We start from the raw sequence: 25,142 nt of genomic DNA on the forward strand, positions 1-25,142 counted from the left end.
GGACAAGGTAGGATAATCTCTCTAGGTCCAGCACATTCACATCTATCAACTAGAACCGTGGTCCTCCCCCAGCCGTGGGGATTATCACTGTATAAAACTACACTCTCATTATTACCCTTCAGTTAATGTCCATGCTACACCCATACCTTTAATCACCTGGTCTTTGATTTATTAGCAAGTCGATTTATATATATATAATATATACACACACACACACAAAATATCACCCCAGTAATTTCAGCAAACCTTTTCATTATTTCATCAAGTTAATAAAACATTTATCTTTAACAAATCTGTTGGCTTTCATTGACTTTTTTTGAAAGAAAAATAACTGATGTGTTGTACAGTCAAATTTACAAGAGGATTAATTATTCTGTCTTTTCCACATTTATTGTGGCTGTTACTCTCTGCGCCTTGTTTCTGCTCTAACAATGCAAGCTTGAAGCGTTTTCACCCGAAAGACCACTCCCCCTAGTTTATGAATAGCACAAAGCCTATCCACTTTGTCAATTGCGATACTCACCATCCCTGACCATATTTTCCTCAAGTGCTAATTAACTTTGCCCTGGATTATTGCCTCTACAGCTTTTCCCACTGCCGACATTAGAATCACTGCTCTGTCGTTACTTGGTTTATCCTTCGTCTCTTCTTAAAGAGGGGTATACCGTTAACAATCGTCCTGGCTTCTGAAGTGACCCTCATAGCGAAAGAGTATTGGAAGGGTGTGACCAGAGCCTTGACAGTTTCTATCCTTACTTCCCTCACTAACCTAGTATCTGGTAACTTGTCTATTTTGAAGACTGTTAATCTTTTAAAGATCTCCTCCTTATCCCTGTTGATCCTATCCATTATCGCCAGGAGCTCCTCCTTTGCATTAAATAGCGCAGCAGGCTCGAGGGGCTGAATCGCCTACTCCTGCTCCTAGTTTTATGATTCTTATGGTTGATCCTATCCAACATCACCAGGAGCTCCTCATTTACATTGGCAACATCCTCTTCTCCAGAAACCACAGGTGCAAAGTTATTTATTTCTGACCTCACCCACACTGTTTTCCTCCAGAGGAACATCTCCTAATCAGCCCCACCCTTCCTTTGAATACCTTTTACCATTTCAGTGATTTAAAAATACTTTGAGGTTGATGTGAGATGCATGCAGGGAGTGTTTGCCTGAAACACTTGTCCTGCCTTCTGAAGTTACCAGGAGGGCTGAAGGGCCTGTTCCTGTGCTGTAATTTTCTTTGTTCTTTGAAACATGTACTGTGGACAAATTGTCTCATCAATTGGTGCGCAATGCTGTGACTTTGGAGATCAAAGCTCCAGCTAACCTCACACAAATAAACAAATAGCAGGAAGAAGCCCCTCTTCCACCACCCACACTATCTTACTTCAAGGAGGTCATCAATTCTCTTTAGTTGCTAATTGGCTAATCCTGGCTGTTGCTGCAATTGCCTTGTATCTGCGTGGGTTTCCTCCGGGTGCTCCGGTTTCCTCCCACAGTCCAAAGATGTGCGGGTTGGGTTGATTGGCCATGCTAAAAAATTGCCCCTAGTGTCCTGAGATGTGTAGGTTAGAGAGATTAGTGGGAAAATATGTAGGGATATGGGGGTAGGGCCTGGGTGGGATTGTGGTCGGTGCAGACTCGATGGGCCGAATGGCCTTTTTCTGTACTGTAGGGATTCTATGATTCTAATTGGTGGTCTGTATTGTTATTTAAATTTCCTAAGGTGAGCATTATAACAGGTGCTGACAGACTTGCTCCTGACTTCAAGGATTCTCACAAACCATTTGCTCTCAGGAACATAGGAATTAAGAGCGGGAGTAGGCAGTTCAGCCCCTCAAGCCCAAGTTCTGGAGTGCAAGTCTTCAGTACTATTGCTGGAATGCTGTCAGGGCCTTTTGCCTTTGCAGTATGCAGTGCCTTCAGCCGTTTCTTGATATCATGTGGAGTGAATCGAATTGGCTGAAGACTGACATCTGAGGTACTGGGGACTTCAAGAGGAGGCCGAGATGCAATATATCCGCTCGGTACTTCTGGCTGAAGATTGTTGCAAATGCTTCAGCTTTAATATTTTACACTGATGTGCTGGGCTCCTCCATCATCTGCTCTGCCATTTAACATGATCATGGTTGATCTTATTCTGGTCTCAACTCCACTTTCCTGCCTGCTCCCCACAGCTCTTTATCCCACTTTTCATCAGAAACATATCTATCTCTTTTTCTGCATCCACTGCACTCTGGGACAGTGAGTTCCACAAACTTTCAACCCTCTGAAAGAAGTAGTTTCTCCTCATCTCAATTTTGAAACTACCTCCCCTTACTCATATCTATGACCTCTTGTTCTAGACTGTCCCACAAGAGGAAACATTAGTTCAACATCCACCTTATCAATCCTCTTCAGCATTTTATATACCTCGATCAGTCAGTCCCCCCTCATTCTTCTGAACTCTAGTAAGTACAAGCCCAAGCTATTCAACCGTTCTTTGTACAACATAACTGCAGGAGTTTGCATCTCCCTTACAGTATGACAGGGAATGAGCAGAGCAGACAGAGCAGGACAAGCTGCTGGAAGAGGAAGGAGATGGAAGGAGTGGAGAGATTTCAGCAGCAGCTCATATTTGCCCAAAATGTTCAGAGAGCAATTCTGAGGAATTGCGAATGGTGCTGAACATTGTGCAGCCGTCAGTGAACATCCCCACTTCTGACCTTATGATCGAAGGAAGTTGATTGATGAAATAGCTAAAGATGGTTGGGCCTCAGACACTAACCGGAGGATCTCCTGCAGTGATGTCCTGGAGCTGAGATGATTGACTTCCAACCACCACAACCATCTTCTTTTGGGCCAGGTATGACTCCAACCAGCGGAGAGTATTCTCCCTGATACCCATTCAGTCCAGTTTTGCGAGGGCTCTTTGATGCCACACTCGGGCAAATGCTGCCATGATGTCAAGGTCTGTCATTCTCACCTTACATAAGAACATAAGAACATAAGAAATAGGAGCAGGAGTAGGCCATCTAGCCCCTCGAGCCTGCCCCGCCATTCAATAAGATCATGGCTGATCTGACGTGGATCAGTACCACTTACCCGCCTGATCCCCATAACCCTTAATTCCTTTACCGATCAGGAATCCATCCATCCGCGCTTTAAACATATTCAGCGAGGTAGCCTCCACCACCTCAGTGGGCAGAGAATTCCAGAGATTCACCACCCTCTGGGAGAAGAAGTTCCTCCTCAACTCTGTCTTAAACCGACCCCCCTTTATTTTGAGGCTGTGTCCTCTAGTTTTAACTTCCTTACTAAGTGGAAAGAATCTCTCCGCCTCCACCCTATCCAGCCCCCGCATTATCTTATAAGTCTCCATAAGATCCCCCCTCATCCTTCTAAACTCCAATGAGTACAAACCCAATCTCCTCAGCCTCTCCTCATAATCCAAACCCCTCATCTCCGGTATCAACCTGGTGAACCTTCTCTGCACTCCCTCCAATGCCAATATATCCTTCCTCATATAAGGGGACCAATACTGCACACAGTATTCCAGCTGCGGCCTCACCAATGCCCTGTACAGGTGCATCAAGACATCCCTGCTTTTATATTCTATCTCCTTCGCAATATAGGCCAACATCCCATTTGCCTTCTTGATCACCTGTTGTACCTGCAGACTGGGCTTTTGCGTCTCATGCACAAGGACCCCCAGGTCCCTTTGCACGGTAGCATGTTTTAATTTGTTTCCATTGAGATAGTAATCCCATTTGTTATTATTTCCTCCAAAGTGTATAACCTCGCATTTCTCAACGTTATACTCCATTTGCCATATCCTCGCCCACTCACTCAGCCTGTCCAAATCTCTCTGCAGATCTTCTCCGTCCTCCACACGATTCACTTTTCCACTTATCTTTGTGTCGTCTGCAAACTTCGTTACCCTACACTCCGTCCCCTCCTCCAGATCATCTATATAAATGGTAAACAGTTGCGGCCCGAGTACCGATCCCTGCGGCACGCCACTAGTTACCTTCCTCCAACCGGAAAAACACCCATTTATTCCGACTCTTTGCTTCCTGTCGGATAGCCAGTCCCTAATCCACTTTAACACACTACCCCCAACTCCGTGTGCCCTAATCTTCTTCAGCAGCCTTTTATGGGGCACCTTATCAAACGCCTTTTGGAAATCCAAAAACACCGCATCCACCGGTTCTCCTCCATCAACCGCCCTAGTCACATCTTCATAAAAATCCAACATGTTCGTCAAGCACGACTTTCCCCTCATGAATCCATGCTGCGTCTGATTGATCGAACCATTTCTATCCAGATGCCCTGCTATCTCCTCTTTAATAATGGATTCCAGCATTTTCCCTACTACAGACGTTAAGCTGACCGGCCTATAGTTACCCGCCTTTTGTCTCCTTCCTTTTTTAAACAGCGGCGTAACATTAGCCGTTTTCCAATCAACCGGCACTACCCCAGAATGCAACGAGTTTTGATAAATAATCACTAACGCATCCACTATTACCTCTGACATTTCTTTCAATACCCTGGGATGCATTCCATCCGGACCCGGGGACTTGTCCACCTTCAGTCCCATTAGTCTACCCAACACTGCCTCTCTGGTAACATTAATTGTATTAAGTATTTCTCCTGCTGCCAACCCTCTATCGTTAATATTTGGCAAACTATTTGTGTCCTCCACCGTGAAGACCGACACAAAAAACTTATTTAAAGACTCAGCCATATCCTCATTTCCCACTATTAACTCCCCCCTCTCGTCCTCCAAGGGTCCAACATTCACTCTAGCCACTCTATTCCTTTTTATATATTTATAAAAACTTTTACTATCATTTTTTATATTAATTGCTAGCTTAGCTTCATAGTCTATCCTTCCTTTCTTTATCGCTTTCTTAGTCTCTCTTTGTTGTTTCTTAAATTTTTCCCAATCACTTGTTTCTCCACTATTTTTGGCCACTCTCTACGCAGCTGTTTTTATTTTAATACTCTCCTTTATTTCCTTCGTTATCCACAGCTGGTTCTCCCTTTTCTTACAATCCTTTTTTTTTGCTGGAATATATTTTTGCTGAGAACTGAAAAGGATCTCCTTAAAAATCCTCCACTGTTCCTCAGCTATCCTACCTGCCAGCCTGCTCTCCCAGTCTACCTTAGCCAATTCATCCCTCATCCTATCATATTTCCCTCTGTTCAAACAGAGGACACTGGTTTGGGACCAAACTTTCTCCTCTTCCATCTGAATCAGAAATTCGACCATATTGTGGTCACTAGACCCAAGAGGGTCCTTCACAATAAGATCCTTAATTCTACCTACCTCGTTACACAATACCAGATCCAAAATAGCTCGTTCCCTCGTCGGTTCCGTAACATGCTGTTCAAGGAAACTATCCCGACAGCATTCTAAGAACTCTTCCTCCATTCCACCCTTACCGACTTGAGTCTGCCAGTCAATGTGCATGTTGAAGTCCCCCATGATTATTGCCGTTCCGTTTTTACACGCATCCCTTATCTGCTTGTTTATAGCCCTCCCTGCCTCAACATTATTATTTGGGGGCCTATATACCACACCTACTAGCGTCTTTCTCCCTCTACTATTCCTCATCTCTACCCATAACGATTCCACGTTTTGTTCCTCAGAGCTTATGTCATCCCTCAGTACTACCCTGATATTATCTCTTATTAATAGCGCGACCCCACCACCTTTTCCTTCCTGTCTATTCTTCCTAAACGCCTGATACCCCTGGATATTCATCTCCCAGTCCTGGTCACCTTTCAGCCACGTTTCTGTAATGGCCACTAGATCGTACCCACTTGTGCTGATTTGCACCATCAACTCATTTACCTTGTTCCGAATGCTTCGTGCATTCAGGCAAAGTGTCCTTATTCCAGCTTTTATCTGGACCCGCTTTGATGAGTCGCGAACACCCTCTCCCTCTACTCCCTTATCTAAATTACCGCCTTCATTCACTTGCACCCTCTCCTCTACCATTAATTTTGTAATTCCCCTTACCCCTGCATCCTCCCCCCCATCCATTAGTTCCTTGATCCTGGTCAACTCTTCTAGCTCCCCTCCCCCCAACCTATCTAGTTTAAATTCTCCCCAGTAGCCTTAGCCAACCTACCGGCCAGGATATTGGTCCCCGTGTGATTCAAGTTCCACCCATTATTTGTATACAGATCACCCCTGCCCCTAAAGAGGTCCCCTAAAGACCTCTGGTATTCAGCTCTTTGTCCATGTTTTAACCAAGGCTGTAATGAGCTCAGGAGCTGAGTGACCTTGGTGGAACCCAAATTGAGTGTCCATGAGCAGGTTATTGCTGAGTAAGTGATATTAGATAACACTGTTGTTGACCCCTTCCATCACTTTACTGATGATCAAGAGTAAACTGATGGGGTGGTAATTGGCCGGGTTGGATTTGTCCTCTTTCTTGTGTGCAGGACATACCTGGGCAATTTTACACAGTGCTGAGTAGATGCCAGTGTTGTAGCTGTGCTGGAACAGCTTGGTTACTGGCACGGCAAGTTCTGGAGTACAAGTCTTCAGTACTATTGCTGGAATGTTATCAGGGCCTTTGCAGTATCCAGTGCCTTCAGCTGCTTTTTGCAATGTGATAACATGGAGTGAATCAAATTGGCTGAAGAATGGCATTTGAGGTACTGGGGACTTCAAGAGGAAGCCGAGATGCATCATCCACTCAGCACTTCTGGCTGAAGATTGCTGCGAATGCTTCAGATTTATCTTTTGCACTGATGCGCTGGGCTCCGCCATCATTGAGGATGGGGATATTTGTGGAGTCTCCTCCTCCAGTGAGTTGTTTAATTGTCTACCACCATTCACGACTGGATGTGGCAGGACTGCAGAGCTTAGATCTGATCCGTTGATTGGGGAATAGCTTAGCTCTGTGTATTATTTGCTGCTTGTGCTGTTTGGCACGCAAGTAGCCCTGTCTTGTAGCTTCACCAGGTTGATGCCTCATTTTCAGCTATCCTTGGTGTTGTTCTTGGCATACCCTCCTGCACTCTTCATTAAGCCAGGCTTGATGGTAATGGTAGAGTGGGAGATATGTTGGACTATGAGGTTACAGACTATGGTTGATACAATTCAGCTGTTGCTGATGGCCCACAGTGCCATATGGATGCTCAGGTTTAAGTTGCTAGATTTATTCAGAATCTATCCCATTTATCACAGTGATAATGCCGCACAACACGGTGGAGGGTATCCTCAATGTGAAGATGGGACTTTGTCTCCACGGGGACTGTGCGGTGGTCACTCCTACAGATACTGCATGGACAGGTGCATCTGCGGCAGGCAGGTTGGTGAGGATGTGGGAAAGTATATTTTTCCCTCATGTTGGTTCCCTCACCACTTCCATAGTCCCAATTTACCAGCTATGTCCTTTAGGATTCAGTAAGAAGTCTCATAACACCAGGTTAAAGTCCAACAGGTTTATTTGGTAGCACAAGCCACTAGCTTTCAGAGCGCTGCTCCTTCGTCAGGTGAGTGGGAGTTCTGTTCACAAACAGGGCATATAAAGACACAAACTCAGTTTACAAAATAATGGTTGGAATGCGAGTCTTTACAGGTAATCAAGCCTTAAAGGTACAGACAATGTGAGTGGAGAGAGCGTTAAGCACAGGTTAAAGAGATGTGTATTGTCTCCAGCCAGGACAGTTAGTGAGATTTTGCAAGCCCAGGCAAGTCGTGGGGGTTACAGATAGTGTGACATGAACCCAAGATCCTGGTTGAGGCTGTCCTCATGTGTGCGGAACTTGGCTATCAGTCTCTGCTCAGCGACTCTGCATTGTCGTGTGTCATGAAGGCCGCCTTGGAGAACGCTTACCCGAAGATCAGAGGCCGAATGCCCGTGACCGCTCAAGTGTTCCCCAACAGAAAACACCTCTTGTCTGGTGATTATCGAGCGGTGTTCATTCATCCATTGTCGTAGCGTCTGCATGGTCTCCCCAATGTACTATGACTCGGTACATCCTTTCCTGCAGCATATCAGGTAGACAACGAGGAGTGCTCCTGGTTCAACTGCTTCAACACAACTCATGGTTCAGCACACATGGAGCAGTTGAACCAGGAGCACTCCTCGTCACAATGGATGTCTCGGCACTCTACACCAGCATCCCCCACGACGATGGCATTGCTGCAACTGCCTCAGTACTCAACGCCGACAACTGCCAAGCTCCAGATGCAATTTTACAACTCATCCGCTTCATCCTGGACCACAATGTCTTCACCTTCAACAACCAGTTCTTCATCCAGACACACGGAACAGCCATGGGGACCAAATTCGCACCTCAACATGCCAACATCTTCGTGCACAGGTTCGAACAAGACCTTTTGACCACACAGGACCTTCAACCGATACATCGATGACATTTTCTTCCTTTGAACTCATAGTGAACAATCACTGAAACAACTATATGATGACATCAACAAGTTCCATCCCACCATCAGACTCACCATGGACTACTCTGCGGAATCGGTTGCATTCTTGGACACATGCATCCCCATCAAGGACGGTCACCTCAGCACCTCACTGTACCGCAAGCCCACGGATAACCTCACGATGCTCCACTTCTCCAGCTTCCACCCTAAACACATTAAAGAAGCCATCCCCTACGGACAAGCCCTCCGTATACACAGGATCTGCTCGGATGAGGAGGATCGCAACAGACACCTCCAGACGCTGAAAGATGCCCTCACAAGAACATGATATGGCGCTCGACTCATCGATCGACAGTTCCAACGCGCCACAGCCAAAAACCGCACCGACCTCCTCAGAAGACAAACACGGGACACGGCGGACAGAGTACCCTTCGTTGTCCAGTACTTCCCCAGAGCGGAGAAGCTACGACATCTTCTCCGGAGCCTTCAACATGTCATTGATGAAGATGAACATCTCGCCAAGGCCATCCCCACACCCCCACTTCTTGCCTTCAAACAACCGCACAACCTCAAACAGACCATTGTCCGCAGCAAACTACCCAGCCTTCAGGAGAACAGTGACCACGACACCACACAACCCTGCTACAGCAACCTCTGCAAGATGTGCCAGATCATCGACACGGATGCCATCATCTCACATGAGAACACCATCCACCAGGTACACGGTACATACACTTGCAACTCGGCCAACGTTGTCTACCTGATACGCTGCAGGAAAGGATGTCCCGAGGCATGGTACATTGGGGAGACCATGCAGACGCTGCAACAACAGATGAATGAACACCGCTCGACAATCACCAGGCAAGAGTGTTCTCTTCCAGTTGGGGAACACTTCAGCGGTCACGGGCATTTGGCCTCTGATCTTCGGGTAAGCATTCTCCAAGGCGGCCTTCACGACACACGACAGCGCAGAGTCGCTGAGCAGAGACTGATAGCCAAGTCCCGCACACATGAGGACGGCCTCAACCGGGATCTTGGGTTCATGTCACACTATCTGCAACCCCCACGACTTGCCTGGGCTTGCAAAATCTCACTAACTGTCCTGGCTGGAGACAATACCAGGACAGTTAACCTGTGCTTAATCCTCTCTCCACTCACATTGTGTGTACCTTTAAGACTTGATTACCTGTAAAGACTCGCATTCCAACCATTATTTTGTAAACTGAGTTTGTGTCCTTATATGCCCTGTTTGTGAACAGAACTCCCACTCACCTGATGAAGGGGCAGCGCTCCAAAAGCTAATGGCTTGTGCTACCAAATAAACCTGTTGGACTTTAACCTGGTGTTGTGAGACTTCTTACTGTGTTTACCCCGGTCCAACACCGGCATCTCCACATCTTTAGCACCCAACCAGCTCGGTTTGTGGTGACACTACTGAGCCACTTTTGCTGATGGACATTGAAGTACCCTACCCAGAGTACATTCTATGCCTCAGTGCTTCCTCCACGTGGTGTTCAACCTGGAGGAGTACTGATTCATCTTCTGAGGGACAGTTTGTGGTAATCAGCAGGAGGTTTCCCTGTCCATGTTTGACCTGATGCCATGAGACTTCATGGGGCCCAGAATCAATGTTGAGGACTCCCAGGACAACTCCCTCCTGACTGTATACCACCTTTGGAGTGTCGCCACTTCTGCCAAGTCTGTCATGCAGGTGGGACAGGACGTACCCAAGATGGTAATGGTGGTGTCTGGGACGTTATCTGAAAGACATGATTCCATGAGAATGATTATGCCAGGTTGTTGCTTGACGGGTCTGTGAGACAGCTCTCCCAATTTCAGCACAAGCCCAACATGTTAGTGAGGAGGACTTTGCAGGGTCCACAGGGCTGGGTTTTCCCGTTGTCTTTTCCAGTGCCTTAGTTGATTGTGGGTGGTCCATCTGGTTTCATTCCTTTTTGTTCAATTTGTAGCATTGAATACAACTGAGTGTCTCACTAGGCCTTTTCAGAGTGCACTGCTGAGAGTCTGGAGTGACATGCAGGCCAGACTGCATAAGAATGGCAGATTTCCTTCCCCAAAGGACATTAGTGAGCTGGATGGATTTGTGGAACAATAGACCATGGTTTCATGATGACTACCCATGAGACTCACTTTATTTTAATTCCAGATTTATTAATTGAATTCAGCTTCCAGCAGCTGCTGTGTTGGGATTTGAACACATGGCCCCAGAACATTAGCCTGGATCAACTAGTCCAGTGACAATATTCCTACACCGTTGAGCAGGCTAGCTTGAACTTGTTGGTGTGCTGCCTGTATCAGAAGCTGGGGGTTAATCAGTAGCACAGTGCTGATGTTGTGTTCAGGGAGAACGGCATTTGACAGCCTGTATCCTTCACCATCCAGGGAATTCCATTTCCTCACACCCTGGTCTATCTCCGTGAGGACCACTCCATGCTGAATGACCTGCCTACCTGATCATGCTTCTTCCTAGCCCAGCTGAGCCAGATTCTTTACAGCACTGTAAAATTAACCTCTCTCACACAAAGGGCTTTCAAATTTCAATCTTGCTTGTCTCCTTCCAGAACAAAATCCGAACTGAATGAGACAGGGATCACTGGAGGGGGTGGTCTCTGAACTCAAGCCACTGGCCCCTTTCTGAACTGGTGTGTGTGGTGAACCATTGTTGGTTACCACCAGGAGTGCTGAGCCATGGTTGGCCAGCACTATGGGTTTGTTGATGTTACTGTGGGGTTAGGGTTGGGCTGTTCTACCTGTTAATATTGTCCTATGGTACACTCCAGTTGGCTCCGCCTTCCTGGAGATGTATAAAGGCCACTGCTCTGTCTGGTGACCCTTTAGTCTGGGATTGTATATAGTAGCTCCGTTATTGTTGGTAATAAAAGCCTTTATTTCCCGGGTACATCCAGCCTCCCGTGTGATTTATTGCGCATCAATTTTATTACCAACAAAATTTTTTTTAAAACAACCATGGAGCAAATGCTGAAACCCGAGCGGCTTACGTTAGATCCACGTGCGGCAGGAGCGTCGAACACTTTCGACCATTGGTTGAAGTGTTTCCAAGATTACCTCGATGCCTCTACAGCCATACAAAACGACGCCGACAGATTGCGGGTCCTCCACGCGAGGGTAAGCGACACCGTATACTTATCGATTCGTGAGGCCCTAGACTACAAAGGGGCCATCGAGCTTCTCAAGAAGTGATACAACAAACCGCCGAACGAGATCCATGCTCGACACCTTCTAGCCACTCGACGGCGGCAGCCCGGCGAAACGACGGAACAGTACCTGTGTGAACTTCAGCAGCTAGCCAGAGCCTGCAACTGCAAGCCAGTGTCGGCGGCCCAGTACATGAGCGACCTAGTTCGAGATGCGTTCGTGGCGGGAATCGGCTCGTCGTACATTTGCCTTCGGCTGTTAGAGCAAGGTAATCTAGACCTCGCTAAAACGGTAGAATTAGCTGACGCTCTAGAAACGGCCTCCAAAAGTCTGGCGATGTACCCCGACGACCATGTGGGGACATTGTGGCAGGTGCAGCCGCAGACTCCACTTTATTCAGCGGCTCCGAAAAACTGCGCGATTGTGTTTCCAACCTCGGACCAGACGACGGCAGCAGCTCCAGGAGGCCCGCGGTGCTCCTTCTGTGGGGGGGCGAAACACCCTCGGCAGCGGTGTCCAGCTCCGCCTGTGGCAAGAAAGGGCATTATGCCAAAGTCTGCAGGACCAAACCACCCTCCAAACATAGCAGTGCGGCGTGTGATTCTCCGGAGCCGGTATCCTGGTCTTCTGCGTCTTCGAGGTCTTCCACCACGTGCGATTCCAGAGCGCCGCCATTCCTAACGACGGAGTCGCAAGACACGTGCGACCTGCAGAGGCCTCCACTTTTAGCGCCATCGACCATGTGCGACCTATGGGGGCAGCCATTTTGGTCGGCACCAACCGCAAATGACCAGCAGGGGACGTCATCAACCATCTCAGCTGCCTGCAGTTGCACCCAAGATCCAACGGTGGCGTCAATCATCCTGGACCAAGCCAAGCCTCACAGACTCGACAAGTCCATGATGGACATACAGGTAAACGGACGCCAGATTTATTGTTTGTTTGACAGCGGGAGCACGGAGAGCTTCATTCACCCTGACACAGTGAAACGGTGCGGTCTCCGGGTTCGGACTGTCAGGCAGACAATTTCGATGGCGTCAAGGTCCCGGTCTGTCACTGTGCTAGGGAGCTGCATGGTCAGCCTGACGGTGCGGGGCACGGTTTACGAGAACTTCAGGCTCCTTGTGTTACCGCACCTTTGCGCACCGATACTCCTCGGACTAGATTTTATGGTCCACCTGAAGAGTGTAACCCTGCAGTACGATGGGCCAATCCCTCCGCTTTCAGTGGGAGCACTGCAGCCTCTGAATTGCCCAAAGCGCTCCACATGTAGTCTCTCGACGCTCAGGATTACCCCACCCTCCCTATTCCAGAATCTCGTGCCAGGCTGCAAGCCCATCGCAACAAAGAGCAGGCGTTACAGCGCTGAGGATCGGATCTTCATTCGATCTGAAGTTCAGCGGCTCCTCAAGGAAGGGATCATCCAACCTAGCGTTAGTCCATGGAGAGCGCAAGTCGTGGTGGTTAAGAATGGGAACAAACCCCGGATGGTCATAGACTATAGTCAGACCATTAACAGATACACGCAGCTGGATGCGTATCCCCTCCCGCGCATATCTGACATGGTCAATCAGATTGCGCAGTACCGGGTGTTCTCCACCATTGACTTGAAGTCTGCTTACCACCAGCTCCCATTCGCCCAGAGGACCGAAAATACACGGCCTTTGAGGCGGATGGTCATCTGTACCACTTTTTAAGGATTCCCTTTGGTGTCACGAATGGGGTCTCGGTCTTCCAGCGTGCAATGGACCGAATGGTGGACCAGAACGGGCTGCGGGCTACCTTCCCGTACCTGGATAACGTCACCATCTGCGGCCATGACCAGCAGGACCACAATGCCAACCTTCTTAGATTCTTACGCACTGCATCTCGCCTGAATCTGACCTACAACAGGGAGAAGTGCGTATTTCGCAAGCGCCGCCTAGCTATCCTCGGATACGTGGTGGAAAACGGGGTCCTTGGCCCTGATCCAGACCGTATGCGTCCCCTCCTCGAACTTCCCCTGCCCACTAGCATCAAAGCACTGAGAAGATGCTTAGGCTTCTTCTCATACTATGCACAGTGGGTTCCCAATTACGCGGACAAAGCCCGTCCACTCATCAAGTCTACCTCCTTTCCCCTAACAACAGAGGCTCGCTTAGCCTTTGCAGGAATAAAAGCCGACATCGCGAAAGCCACGATGCACGCTATTGATGAGGCCATCCCCTTCCAGGTGGAGAGTGATGCATCTGATTTCGCCCTGGCCGCCACACTTAACCAGGCGGGCAGGCCCGTCGCCTTTTTCTCTCGCACCCTCCAAGGCCCTGAAATTCGACATTCTGCGGGGGAAAAGGAGGCCCAGGCCATTGTGGAGGCCGTTCGGCATTGGCGCCATTACTTGGCGGGAAAACGGTTCACTCTGCTCACGGACCAGCGGTCTGTGGCGTTCATGTTCAACAACACGTTACGGGGTAAGATCAAGAATGATAAAATCATGAGGTGGAGAATCGAACTCTCCACCTACAATTATGATATCATGTACCGTCCAGGGAAGCTCAACGAGCCCTCGGACGCCCTGTCGCGTGGAACATGTGCTAGTGTGCAGGAGAATCGATTACAGGCTCTCCACAATGACCTCTGCCATCTGGGGGTCACTCGGCTCTTCCATTTTATAAAGGCCCGGAATCTACCCTACTCGGTGGAGGATGTCAGGTCCATAACCAGAAGCTGCCAGGTATGCGCGGAATGCAAACCGCACTTCTACCGACCTGACAGGGCACACCTCATTAAGGCCACTCGTCCTTTTGAAAGACTGAGTGTGGACTTCAAGGACCCCCTTCCCTCGACAGATCGGAACGTGTTCTTCCTCAATGTGATTGACGAGTACTCACGATTCCCTTTTGTCATTCCCTGTTCTGATATGACCGCTGCAACGGTTACCAAAGCATTATGGGATCTTTTCACCCTGTTCGGTTACCCCTGTTATATCCACAGTGATAGGGGCTCGTCGTTCATGAGCGACGACTTGAGGCAATACCTGCTCTCAAATGGGATTGCCTCTAGTAGAACCACGAGCTACAATGCTCGGGGTAACGGACAGGTTGAACGAGAGAATGCTGCAGTCTGGAAGGCTGTCTTACTGGCGTTGAGGTCTAAAGGTCTTCCAGTCTCCCGTTGGCAAGAGGTGCTCCCTGATGCGCTCCATTCCATCCGCTCACTCCTGTGTACGGCAACCAACGCTACTCCTCATGAGAGAATGTTTTCATTCCCTAGGAAGTCTTCCTCTGGGACCTCATTACCATCTTGGTTGACGTACTCAGGACCTGTCCTCCTGCGGCGGCATGTTAGGACCCGCAAGTCCGACCCTTTGGTTGAACAGGTCCATCTCCTCCACGCCAACCCTCAATATGCCTATGTGGCATATCCTGACGGGCGAGAGGACACGGTCTCGATTCGAGATCTGGCGCCTGTAGGGAGCTTGGAAACCCCAGTCGCTCCCACACCCCCAGTTAGGGACCCCCCGACCCTTATCTCTCCTCCTGACACGGCGCGGGCAGTATCGGGACCACCACTTAACCCTCTTACTCCCGTGTACAGCTTGCCTGAGTCCAGGAGATTGTCGCCACCTTGAGGCGTGCCCGAGTCCAGCGGATTGTCACCACCTCGTGGTCTACCGGCCCGTGAGGCACTGGAGGAGTCACTGGACACCGCCTTGGAGAGAAGGTCACCGCGATTGCCTGAACCGGCGTCATCGCCGGTGTTGAAGAGGTCACAGCGACGGTGCGGTCCCCCAAAACGACTGAACTTATAGAGAGATGAACAGTTGTCCTGTGTTTTGTGCCCCGCCGGCCTTTGTTTTTAAAGGAGGGGTGAATGTGGTGAACCATTGTTGGTTACCACCAGGAATGCTGAGCCATGGTTGGCCAGCACTATGGATTTGTAGATATGTTACTGTTGGGGTTAGGGTTGGGCTGTTCTACCTGTTAATATTGTCCTATGGTACACTCCAGTTGGCTCCGCCTTCCTGGAGATGTATAAAAGCCACTGCTCTGCCTGGTGACCCTTTAGTCTGGGATTGTATATTGTATATAGTAGCTCCGTTATTGTTGGTAATAAAAGCCTTTATTTCCCGGGTACAATCTAGCCTCCCGTGTGATTTATCGCGCATCAGTGTGCATGGTCTGATTGTAACGAAGCTGACACTACAGCAGGTTTAATGGAAATGGTGACCTGCAGCGAGATGGGAATAGCTGGGAATTGAGAGACACAGCTTACGGCAGGCCAAAGCCATGCCTCCCTTCACCAAGACTTAGTAACAGGAGGTTGGGGTCTCTCATTCTACTGTCAATTCAGGAGACCCTATTTGCTCAGCTGACCCTGTGCTCACCCAGACCAGCACAAATTAGCCAAAGCTCTCTGAGCCTATTGTAGTATGAGGCAGGGTGGCGGGTGGTGGTGTGGTGATACAGGATTCTCTCTTACCTTGTACCAGAAGTTCGGCCACAGACTGCCCTCCATTGGTTTTGGCAGTGTAGTGACCTGCATCTTCCTTGGTGGCTTCATTGATGAAAAGTGTGTGTTTCTTGCCATCCTTTTTGAAACGGAATTTGAAGGTCTCCTCACGTTTCAGCTCCTGACCATTCCTCTCCCTTAACACAATGGAAATGGTAAAAGGTTTATAATGTCTGACTGGACTGCACGAGCTGCAGTGTGGGAGGTTTGTAATGTCTGACTGTATTGCACTGGCTGCAGTTTGGTGGGAAATTAGTAATGTGCACCTACACTACTCTCATTCTATTGTGAGGGGCTTGTAATAATCAGCTGTAATAATTTTTCATTACGGAGACATGGGTAGAACAAGGACAGGAATGGTTGTTGGAAGTTCCGGGGTATAGATGTTTCACTAAGTGTAGGGTAGCTGGTAAAAGAGGTGGAGGAGTGGCACTGTTAATCAAGGAGAGTGTAACGGCTGCAGAAAGGCATTTCGAAGGGGATCTGCCTACAGAGGTAATATGGGCTGAGGTTAGGAATAGGAAAGGAGCGGTCACGTTGTTAGGAGTTTACTATAGGCCCCCAAATAGTAATAGAGATGTGGAGCAAGAAATTGCTAAGCAGATTATGGATAGGTGCGGAGGTCACAGGGTAGTTGTCATGGGGGACTTTAACTTTCCAAATATTGATTGGAGCCTTTATAGGTCGAATAGTTCGGATGGGGCAGTTTTTGTGCAGTGTGTGCAGGAGGGGTTCCTGACACAATATGTGGATAAGCCGACAAGAGGTGGGGCCACATTGGATTTGGTAATGGGAAATGAACCGGGCCAAGTGTTGGATTTGGTTGCGGGAGAGCACTTTGGAGATAGTGACCACAATTCGGTGTCTTTTGTTATTGCAATGGAGAGGGAGAGGGCCATGCGGCAGGGCATAGTTTACAATTGGGGGAGAGGTAATTATGATGCAATCAGGCGGGAATTAGGAAGCATAGGATGGGAACAAAAATTGTCAGGGAAAGGCACTAATGAAAAGTGGAACTTTTTCAAGGAACAAATACTGCGTGTCCTTGATAGGTATGTCCCTGCCAGGCAGAGAGGAAATGGCCGAGTGAGGGAACCATGGTTCACAAAAGAGGTGGAATGTCTTGTCAAGAGGAAGAAGGAAACATATGCAAGGTTGAGAAAACAAGGTTCAGTTGGCTCGATGGAGGGTTACAAGTTAGCAAGAAATGAGCTGAAAAAGGGGCTTAGGAGAGCTAGGAGGGGGCATGAGAAGTCCTTGGCGGGTCGGATCAAGGAAAACCCCAAGGCTTTTTACTCTTATGTGAGGATTAAAAGATTGACCAGGGTGAGGTTGGGGCCGGTCAAGGACAGTAGTGGGAACTTGTGCATGGAGTCAGAAGAGATAGGAGAGGTGATGAATGAATACTTTTCTTCGGTGTTCATCAAGGAGAGGGGCCATGTTTTTGAGGAAGAGAGGGTGTCACAGGCTGATAGGCTGGAGGAAGTAGATGTTCGGAGGGAAGATGTACTAGCAATTTTGAATAAACTGAAAGTTGCTAAGTCCCCTGGGCTTGATGAAATATATCCGAGAAGTCTTTGGGAGGCAAGGGATGAGATAGCAGAGCCTTTGGCATTGATCTTTGCGTCCTCACTGTCCACGGGGGTGGTGCCAGAGGACTGGAGAGTGGCGAATGTGGTTCCTCTGTTTAAGAAAGGGAATAGAAATGACCCTGGTAATTATAGGCCGGTTAGTCTTACTTCGGTGGTCAGTAAGTTGATGGAAAAGGTCCTCGGGGATAGGATTTACGACCATTTAGAAAGATGCAGCTTAATCCGGGATAGTCAGCACGCATTTGTGAAGGGCAAGTCTTGCCTCACAAATTTGATAGAATTTTTTGAGGAGGTAACTAAGTATGTAGATGAAGGTAGTGCAGTTGATGTCATATACATGGATTTTAGTAAGGCGTTTGATAAAGTCCCCCATGGTCGGCTTATGAAGAAAGTAAGGATGTGTGGGATAGAGGGAAGTTTGGCCGATTGGATAGGTAACTGGCTATCTAACAGAAGGTGGTGGACGGAAAATTTTCGGACTGGAAACCGGTTACCAGCGGAGTGCCACAGGGATCAGTGCTTGGTCCTCTGCTATTTGTCATTTTTATTAATGACTTGGAGGAGGGGGCTGAAGGGTGGATCAGTAAATTTGCTGATGACACCAAGATTGGTGGAGTAGTGGATGAGGTGGAGGGCTGTTGTAGGCTGCAAAGAGATATAGATAGGATGCAGAGCTGGGCTGAAAAATGGCAGATGGAGTTTAACCCTGATAAATGTGAGGTGATTCATTTTGGTAGGACTAATTTAAATGTGGATTACAGGGTCAAAGGTAGGGTTCTGAAGAATGTGGAGAAACAGAGAGATCTTGGGGTTCATATCCATAGATCTCTGAAGGTTGCCACTCAAGTGGATAGAGCTGTGAAGAAGGCCTATAGTGTGTTGGCGTTCATTAACTGGGGGTTTGAGTTTAAGAGCCGTGGGGTTATGCTGCAACTGTACAGGACCTTGGTGAGACCACATTTGGAATATTGTGTGCAGTTCTGCTCACCTCACTATAAGAAGGATGTGGAGACACTGGAAAGAGTGCAAAGGAGATTTACCAGGATGCTGCCTGGTTTGGAGGGTAGGTCTTATGAGGAAAGGTTGAGGGAACTTGGGCTTTTCTCTTTGGAGCGGAGGAGGTTGAGAGGAGACTTGATAGAGGTTTATAAGATGATGAAGGGCATAGATAGAGTGAACGTTCAAAGACTATTTCCTCGGGTGAATGGAGTGGTAACTAGGGGGCATAACTATAGGGTTCATGGTGGGAGATATAGGAAGGATGTCCGAGGTAGGTTTTTTACGCAGAGAGTGGTTGGGGTGTGGAAAGGACTGCCTGCAGGGATAGTGGAGTCAGAAACTTTAGGAACATTTAAGAAGCTATTGGATAGGCACATGGAGTACTTCGGGATGATAGGGAGGAAATAGCTTGATTTGGGTTTCAGACAAAGCTCGGCACAACATCGTGGGCCGAAGGGCCTGTTTTGTGCTGTACTGTTCTATGCTCTATGTTCTAATAACTGACAGCTCAGTCTGACAGCACTCGCCACACTGATGAGCTTGTAATATTCGGCCTTAATGTGCCACTTACCATTTGACAAGAGCCCCTTCCTCAGAAACCTCGACCTCAAACTCCACTCTCTCGCCTACCATCACCACCTGATCCTCGAGGGGCTGAATGATCAGTACTGGGGGCTCTGTCGTGACAAAGGAGAGTGAGTTAGCATGGAAACAGACAGCCCCTCGCCTGGAAACAAACCCTCCCTCACTACACTCAGCCCTCCTCTAATATGTCACATTCACTTCCCAAAAGAGCTTCCCCCCAGCAGGAAGCCCCTCTCCCCCACAGGGAGCACGACCTCCCCCCGCAAGGAGCCCCTCCCCCCTGCAGGGAGACCAGCCCCCCCTGCAGGGCACCCCTCCCCCCGCAGGGCGCCCCTCCCCCCGCAGGGAGCCCCTCCCCGCTGAAGGGAGCCCGTCATCCCCCACAGCGATCCGGGAGCCCCTTCCCCCCGCAGGGAACCCCTCCCCCCCCCGGAGGGAGCCACTCCCCCCCCACTGAGAGCCCCTCCCCACTGCAGGGAGACCCTCCCCCCTGCAGGGAGACCAGCCCCCCCTGCAGGGCACCCCTCCCCCCGCAGGGAGCCCCTCCCCCTGAAGCGAGCCAGGAGCCCCTTCCCCCCCACAGGGAGTCCCTCCCCGCTGAAGGGAGCCGGGAGCCCCTTCCCCCCCGCAGGGAACCCCTCCCCCCCCGGAGGGAGCCACTCCCCCCCACTGAGAGCCCCTCCCCACTGCAGGGAGCTGGGAGACCCTTCCGGGGGCCACTCCCCCCACCAGCAGGGAACCCCTCCCCCCTGCAGGAAGCCCCTCCCTCCTGCAGGAAGCCCCTCTTCCCCCCTGCAGTGAGCTCCTCCCCCTCTGCAGGGAGCCCCACCCCATCCACAGGGATCCTCTCTTCCCCCCCTCCCCCCCCGCAGGGAGCCCTCCCCCCGCAGGGAGCCCTCCCCCCACAGGGAGCCAGGAGCCCCTCCACTTCCGCAGGGAACCCCTCTTCCCCTCGCCCAGCAGGGAGCACACACCCCCACAGGGAGCCCGGCTCCCCCCCGCAGGGAGTCAGGAGCCCCTTCCCCCCGCAGGGAGCCCCTCCCCTTCCGCAGGGAGCCCCTCTTCCCCAGACCCTGCGGGGAACCCCACACCCCCACAGGAGCCTGCCCCCCCCCCCACCCCAGATCTTTGCCAAGACTGAGAGCCAGAAGGGGGTTATGGTGTTGGGTTGGGTTGGGTTGGGTTGGGGTGATGTGTCAGGGTTCAGAGGTTGTGCGATTCTCTGTACCTCGTACAAAGACCTCGGTGATGCTCTTCTCCTCTCCGACTACACACTGATAGGCTGCATCATCAGCCAATGAGCAGTGGTTAATGGTCAGAACTCGCTTATTCCCAATATTTTCAAAGATGAACCTGGCAAAACAAAACTGGATAGGATAAATAAATCGCTCCCCCCCACATTCTCCCACCCCGCCACACCCACTGTCCCCCCCCCTACCCACCCACCCTCCCCCTGCCTGCCTGCCCACCCACCCACTGTCCCCCCCACCACACCCACTGTACCCCCCCGCCACAACCACTCTCCCCCCCCACCCACCCACCCACCCACTGTCCCCCCGCCCGCCCACCCACTCTCCCCCCGCCCGCACACCCACTCTCCTCCCCCACCCACCCACTCCGCTCCCACCCACCCACTCCCCTCCCCGCACACCCACCCACTCCGCCCCCACCCACCCACTCCCCTCCCCGCACACCCACCCACTCTCCCCCACACGCCCATTCCCCCCCGCACACCCACTCCGCCCCCACCCACCCACTCCCCTCCCCGCACACCCACCCACCCACTCTCCCCCGCACGCCCATTCCCCCCCGCACATCCACTCCACCCCCCGCCCACACTCACTCTCCCCCCACCTACACCCATTCTCCCCCCCGCACCCCCACCCACTCTCCCCCCGCCCACCCACCCATCTCCCCCCGCCCACCCACCCACCCACTCTCCCTCTGCCCAAACGCTCACCCACTCTGCCCCCCCTGCATGCACACCCATTCTCCCCCCCACCCGCCCACTCACCCCCCCACCAAACCCACCCACTCTCCCTCCCTGCACACCCCCTCCCCCCGCCCACAAACGCCCCTCCCCCCCCCGACCACATCCCCCCCAACCCCCCATGCAGGTGGTAAACGGGGTGACAGTTACATACTTGCTGCATTGTTGTCAGTTTGGATCCAGTGAGTTCAAGGATGAATGAGCGTGGGTGGGAGAGAGAGAGAGGGAGAAACATGGAGAGATTAGGAGGACAACACACAGACTGTGACCCCAGGCTCTTGTTGAAAAGCAGAGACTGCCCCAACTTGCCGCCTTCCCACACACAATCCCATTACTGCTGGAACCACCCTGCAACCTCCTATCACTGTCTGCCTACTCCCTGTCCCTCTGCATCACTCCCTCTTACTCTGACTTTCCATCAATCCCCTCTCACATTCTTCCCGTCAATTGCCATTAGTTTCACTCCCCCCATCTCTGGTCTATTCCCCTCCGCCTCCCCTCCCTCCCCTCTACCCCTCACTCCTTCACACTCTCCCTCAGAACCCATCCCTGTCAACCCCTCTCCCCCTCTATCCTGTTGCATCGTCTGTTTCATCTCGATGTGTGAGGTGATGCAGTTTGGTAGGAAGAACATGGCAAGATAATATAAAACAAGGGGTAAAATTCTTAAAGGGTGCAGGAGCAGAGGGAGCTGGGTATATATATGTATATATATATATATATATATAGAGATAGATCATTGAAGATGGCAGGACAGGAGGAGAGAGCAGTTAATAAAGAAAATAGTATTCTGGGCTTTATTAATGGAGACAGAGTACAAGAGCAAGGAGGTTATGCTGAACTTATGCAAGGCACTAGTTAGATCTCGGCTGGAGTATTGTGCATGGTTCCAGGTGCCACATTGCAGGAAGAATATGAACGCATTGGAGAGAATGCACAAAAGGTTTACAAGAATGACTCCAGGGATGAGAAACTTCAGTTGAGAGGGTGGATTGGAGAGTTTGGGACTGTTCTCCTTGGGGAGAAGAAGGCTAAGAGGAGACCAACTCAATCACCCTTTCCTGTACCCCCTCCCTCAATCACCAATGTTAACCCTTTCCTATACCTCTCCCCCTCAATCACCGTCAGTTGCCCACCCTGTAACTTGCCTTCCCCCTCACTCCACCTCCCCTGTCACCCCTTCCCATGCTGATTGATCCTCACCCCCATTGTTTCTGCACAGTTGTTTCTCACCTGCCGCTGACCTGAATCTCCTGGCCATTCTTCATCCACTTCACCTCTGCATCCGGATTGGCCACTTCAACCACCAGCTTCATCCTCTGACCTTTGTCCACCTGATAGGCTGATTCCAGCTTCTTCAGAAAGGCTAGAGAGAGGAAGAGAGAGTGTGAGTGAGGCTAGAGAGCATGCGCGCGCGCGAGAGAGAGTGTGTGTGCGAGTGAGAGAGCGAGAAAATGTGAGTATGAGAGAGAGAGTGAGTGACAGAGAGAGAGAGAGAGTGAGTGAGTGAGAGAGAGAGAGTGTGTGTGCAAGAGAGAGTGAGTGAGTGAGTGTGAGAGAGTGAGCGAGACAGTGTGTGAGAGAGAGTGAGTGAGTGAGAGTGAGAGTGAGTGAGTGAGAGTAATGAGTGAGAGAGAGTGAGAAAGAGAGAGGGAGTGAGTGAGAGGAAGCGAGTGTGCGTAAGAGAGAGAGACAGTGAGATAAAGAGTGTGAGTGAGGATGAAGGATAAGTGTGGCAAGTATCAGGAACCCTGGGTAACAAAGGATATTATGAACCTTGTCAAAAAGAAAAGGGAAGCATTCATAGAATCATAGAGTCCTATAGTGCAGAAGGAGGCCATTCGGCCCATCGAGTCTGCACTGACCACAATCCCACCCAGGCCCTATCCCCATAACCCCATGCATTTATCCTAGATTGTCTCCCTGACACTAAGGTGCAATTTAACACGGCTAATCCACCTGTCCCGCACATCTTTTGGACTGTTGGAAGAAACTGGAGCACCCGGAGGAAGCCCACGCAACCACGGGGAGACATGCAGACTCCACACAGATAGTGACCCAAGCCGGGAATCGAACCCACATCCCTAGTGCTCTGAGGCAGCAGTGCTAACCACTGTGCCACCATGCCGCCCCCTATATTCTATATAGAACAGATAATCATTCCAGCTCTCATGCAAGATGCCTAATAGAGAGTTGCTCCTCTCATCAACTTTTCTTTTGAAGTCTAAAACTATCTGCGTGGGTTTCCTCCGGGTGCTCCGGTTTCCTCCCACAGTCCAAAAATTTACGGGCTAGGTTGATTGGCCATTCTAAATTGCTCCTTAGTGTCCCGGGATGCATAGGTTAGAGGGATTAGTGGGTAAATACGTAGGGATATGGGGATAGGGCCTGGGTGGGATTGTGGTTGGTGCAGACTCGATGGGCCGAATGGCCTCTTTCTGCACTGTAGGATTCTATAAAACAATGATTGTATAACAATGTTAGTGGAAACTGGTTCCATTGGTTACTGGCTCAGACATCTCCAAGCTTGGCCTCCCGTTCGTATGGTCTAAAAGGCTTAGGACAGATGAAGCCCTTGAAGAATATAAAGAACGTTGGAAGGAACTTAAGGAAGGAGTTAGGAGAGCTAAAAGGGGTCATGAAAAGTCCTTGGCAAACAGGATTAAGGAAAATCCTAAGGCATTTTATACTTATGTAAAGAGCAAGAAGTTAGCTAGGGAAAGAGTTGGTCCACTCAAAGATAGTGGAGGGAATCTATGCATGGAACCAGAGAAAATGGGTGAGATACTAAATTAATACTTTGTCTCAGTATTCACCAAAGAGAGGGACTTGATGGATGAGGAGCCTAAGGTAGAGTGTGCAGATATTCTGAGCCATGTCAATATCAAAAAGGAGGTTGTTGAGCATCTTAAAAAGTATTAAAGTAGATAAGTCCCCAGGGCCTGATGGGATCTACCCCAGAATTCTGAGGGAGGCAAGGGTGGAAATTGCTAGGGCCTTGACAGAAATCTTTGTATCCTCATTGGCTACAGGGGAAGTTCCAGAGGACTGGAGAATAGCCAATGTTGTTCCATTGTTTAAGAAGGGCAGCAGGGATAATCCAGGAAATTATAGGCCGGTGAGCTTTACGTCAGTGGTAGGAAAATTATTGGAAAAGATTCTTAGGGACAGGATTTACTCACATTTGGAAACAAATGGACTTATTAGTGATAGACAGCATGGTTTTGTGAAGGGGACGTCATGCCTTACTAACTTGATCGAGTTTTTCAAGAAAGTGACGAAGATGATAGATGAGGGAAAGGCAGTGGATGTTGTATACATGGACTTCAGTGAAGCCTTTGACAAGGTACCTCATGGTAGACTGGTACAAAAGGTGAAGTCACACGGGATCAGAGGAGAGCTGGAAAGATGGATACAGAACTGGCTTGGCCATGGAAGACAGAGGGTAGCAATAGGTGCTTTTCTGAATGGAAGGCTGTGACGAATGGTGTTCCACAGGGATCAGTTCTGGGACCTTTGTTGTTCATAGTATATATAAATGATTTGGAGGAAAATGTAGCTGATCTGATTAGTAAGTTCGCAGACGACACAAAAATTGGTGGAGTTGTGGATAGTGAAGATGATTGTCAGAGGATACAGGAAGATATAGACCGGTTGGAGACTTGGGCAGAGAAATGGCAGATGGAGTTTAATCCGGACAAATGTGAGCTAATGCATTTTGGAAGGTCCAATGATGTAGGAATTATACAGTAAATGGCAAAACCCTTCGGAGTATTGACAGGCAGAGAGATCTGGGTGTACATGTCCACCCATCACTGAAAGTGGCAATGCAGGTGGATAAGGTAGTCAAGAAAGCATACGGCATGCTTGCCTTCATCGGTTGGGGCATGGAGTATAAAAATTGGCAGGTCATGCTGCA

At 49.8% G+C, this 25,142-nt stretch overlaps 1 protein-coding gene across 1 annotated transcript in view; it reads right to left on the reverse strand.

Annotated features, from left to right (window-relative positions):
* LOC144490108 (myosin-binding protein C, cardiac-type-like) overlaps window positions 1-22,589 on the reverse strand; it is a gene marked incomplete at both ends in the record, with an annotated part of 36,683 nt that extends 14,094 nt beyond the window's left edge. The window contains 4 exons of the mRNA XM_078207919.1: window positions 16,028-16,194; window positions 19,220-19,325; window positions 20,462-20,586; window positions 22,457-22,589. Coding sequence (XP_078064045.1) covers window positions 16,028-16,194; window positions 19,220-19,325; window positions 20,462-20,586; window positions 22,457-22,589 — 531 coding nt within the window. The remainder of the gene's footprint in view (window positions 1-16,027; window positions 16,195-19,219; window positions 19,326-20,461; window positions 20,587-22,456) is intronic.
* Between the last annotated feature and the right edge of the window lie 2,553 nt (window positions 22,590-25,142).

Source organism: Mustelus asterias, unplaced genomic scaffold (assembly GCF_964213995.1).
Source record: "Mustelus asterias unplaced genomic scaffold, sMusAst1.hap1.1 HAP1_SCAFFOLD_2881, whole genome shotgun sequence".
In the NCBI taxonomy this organism is placed as follows: Eukaryota; Metazoa; Chordata; class Chondrichthyes; order Carcharhiniformes; family Triakidae; genus Mustelus; species Mustelus asterias.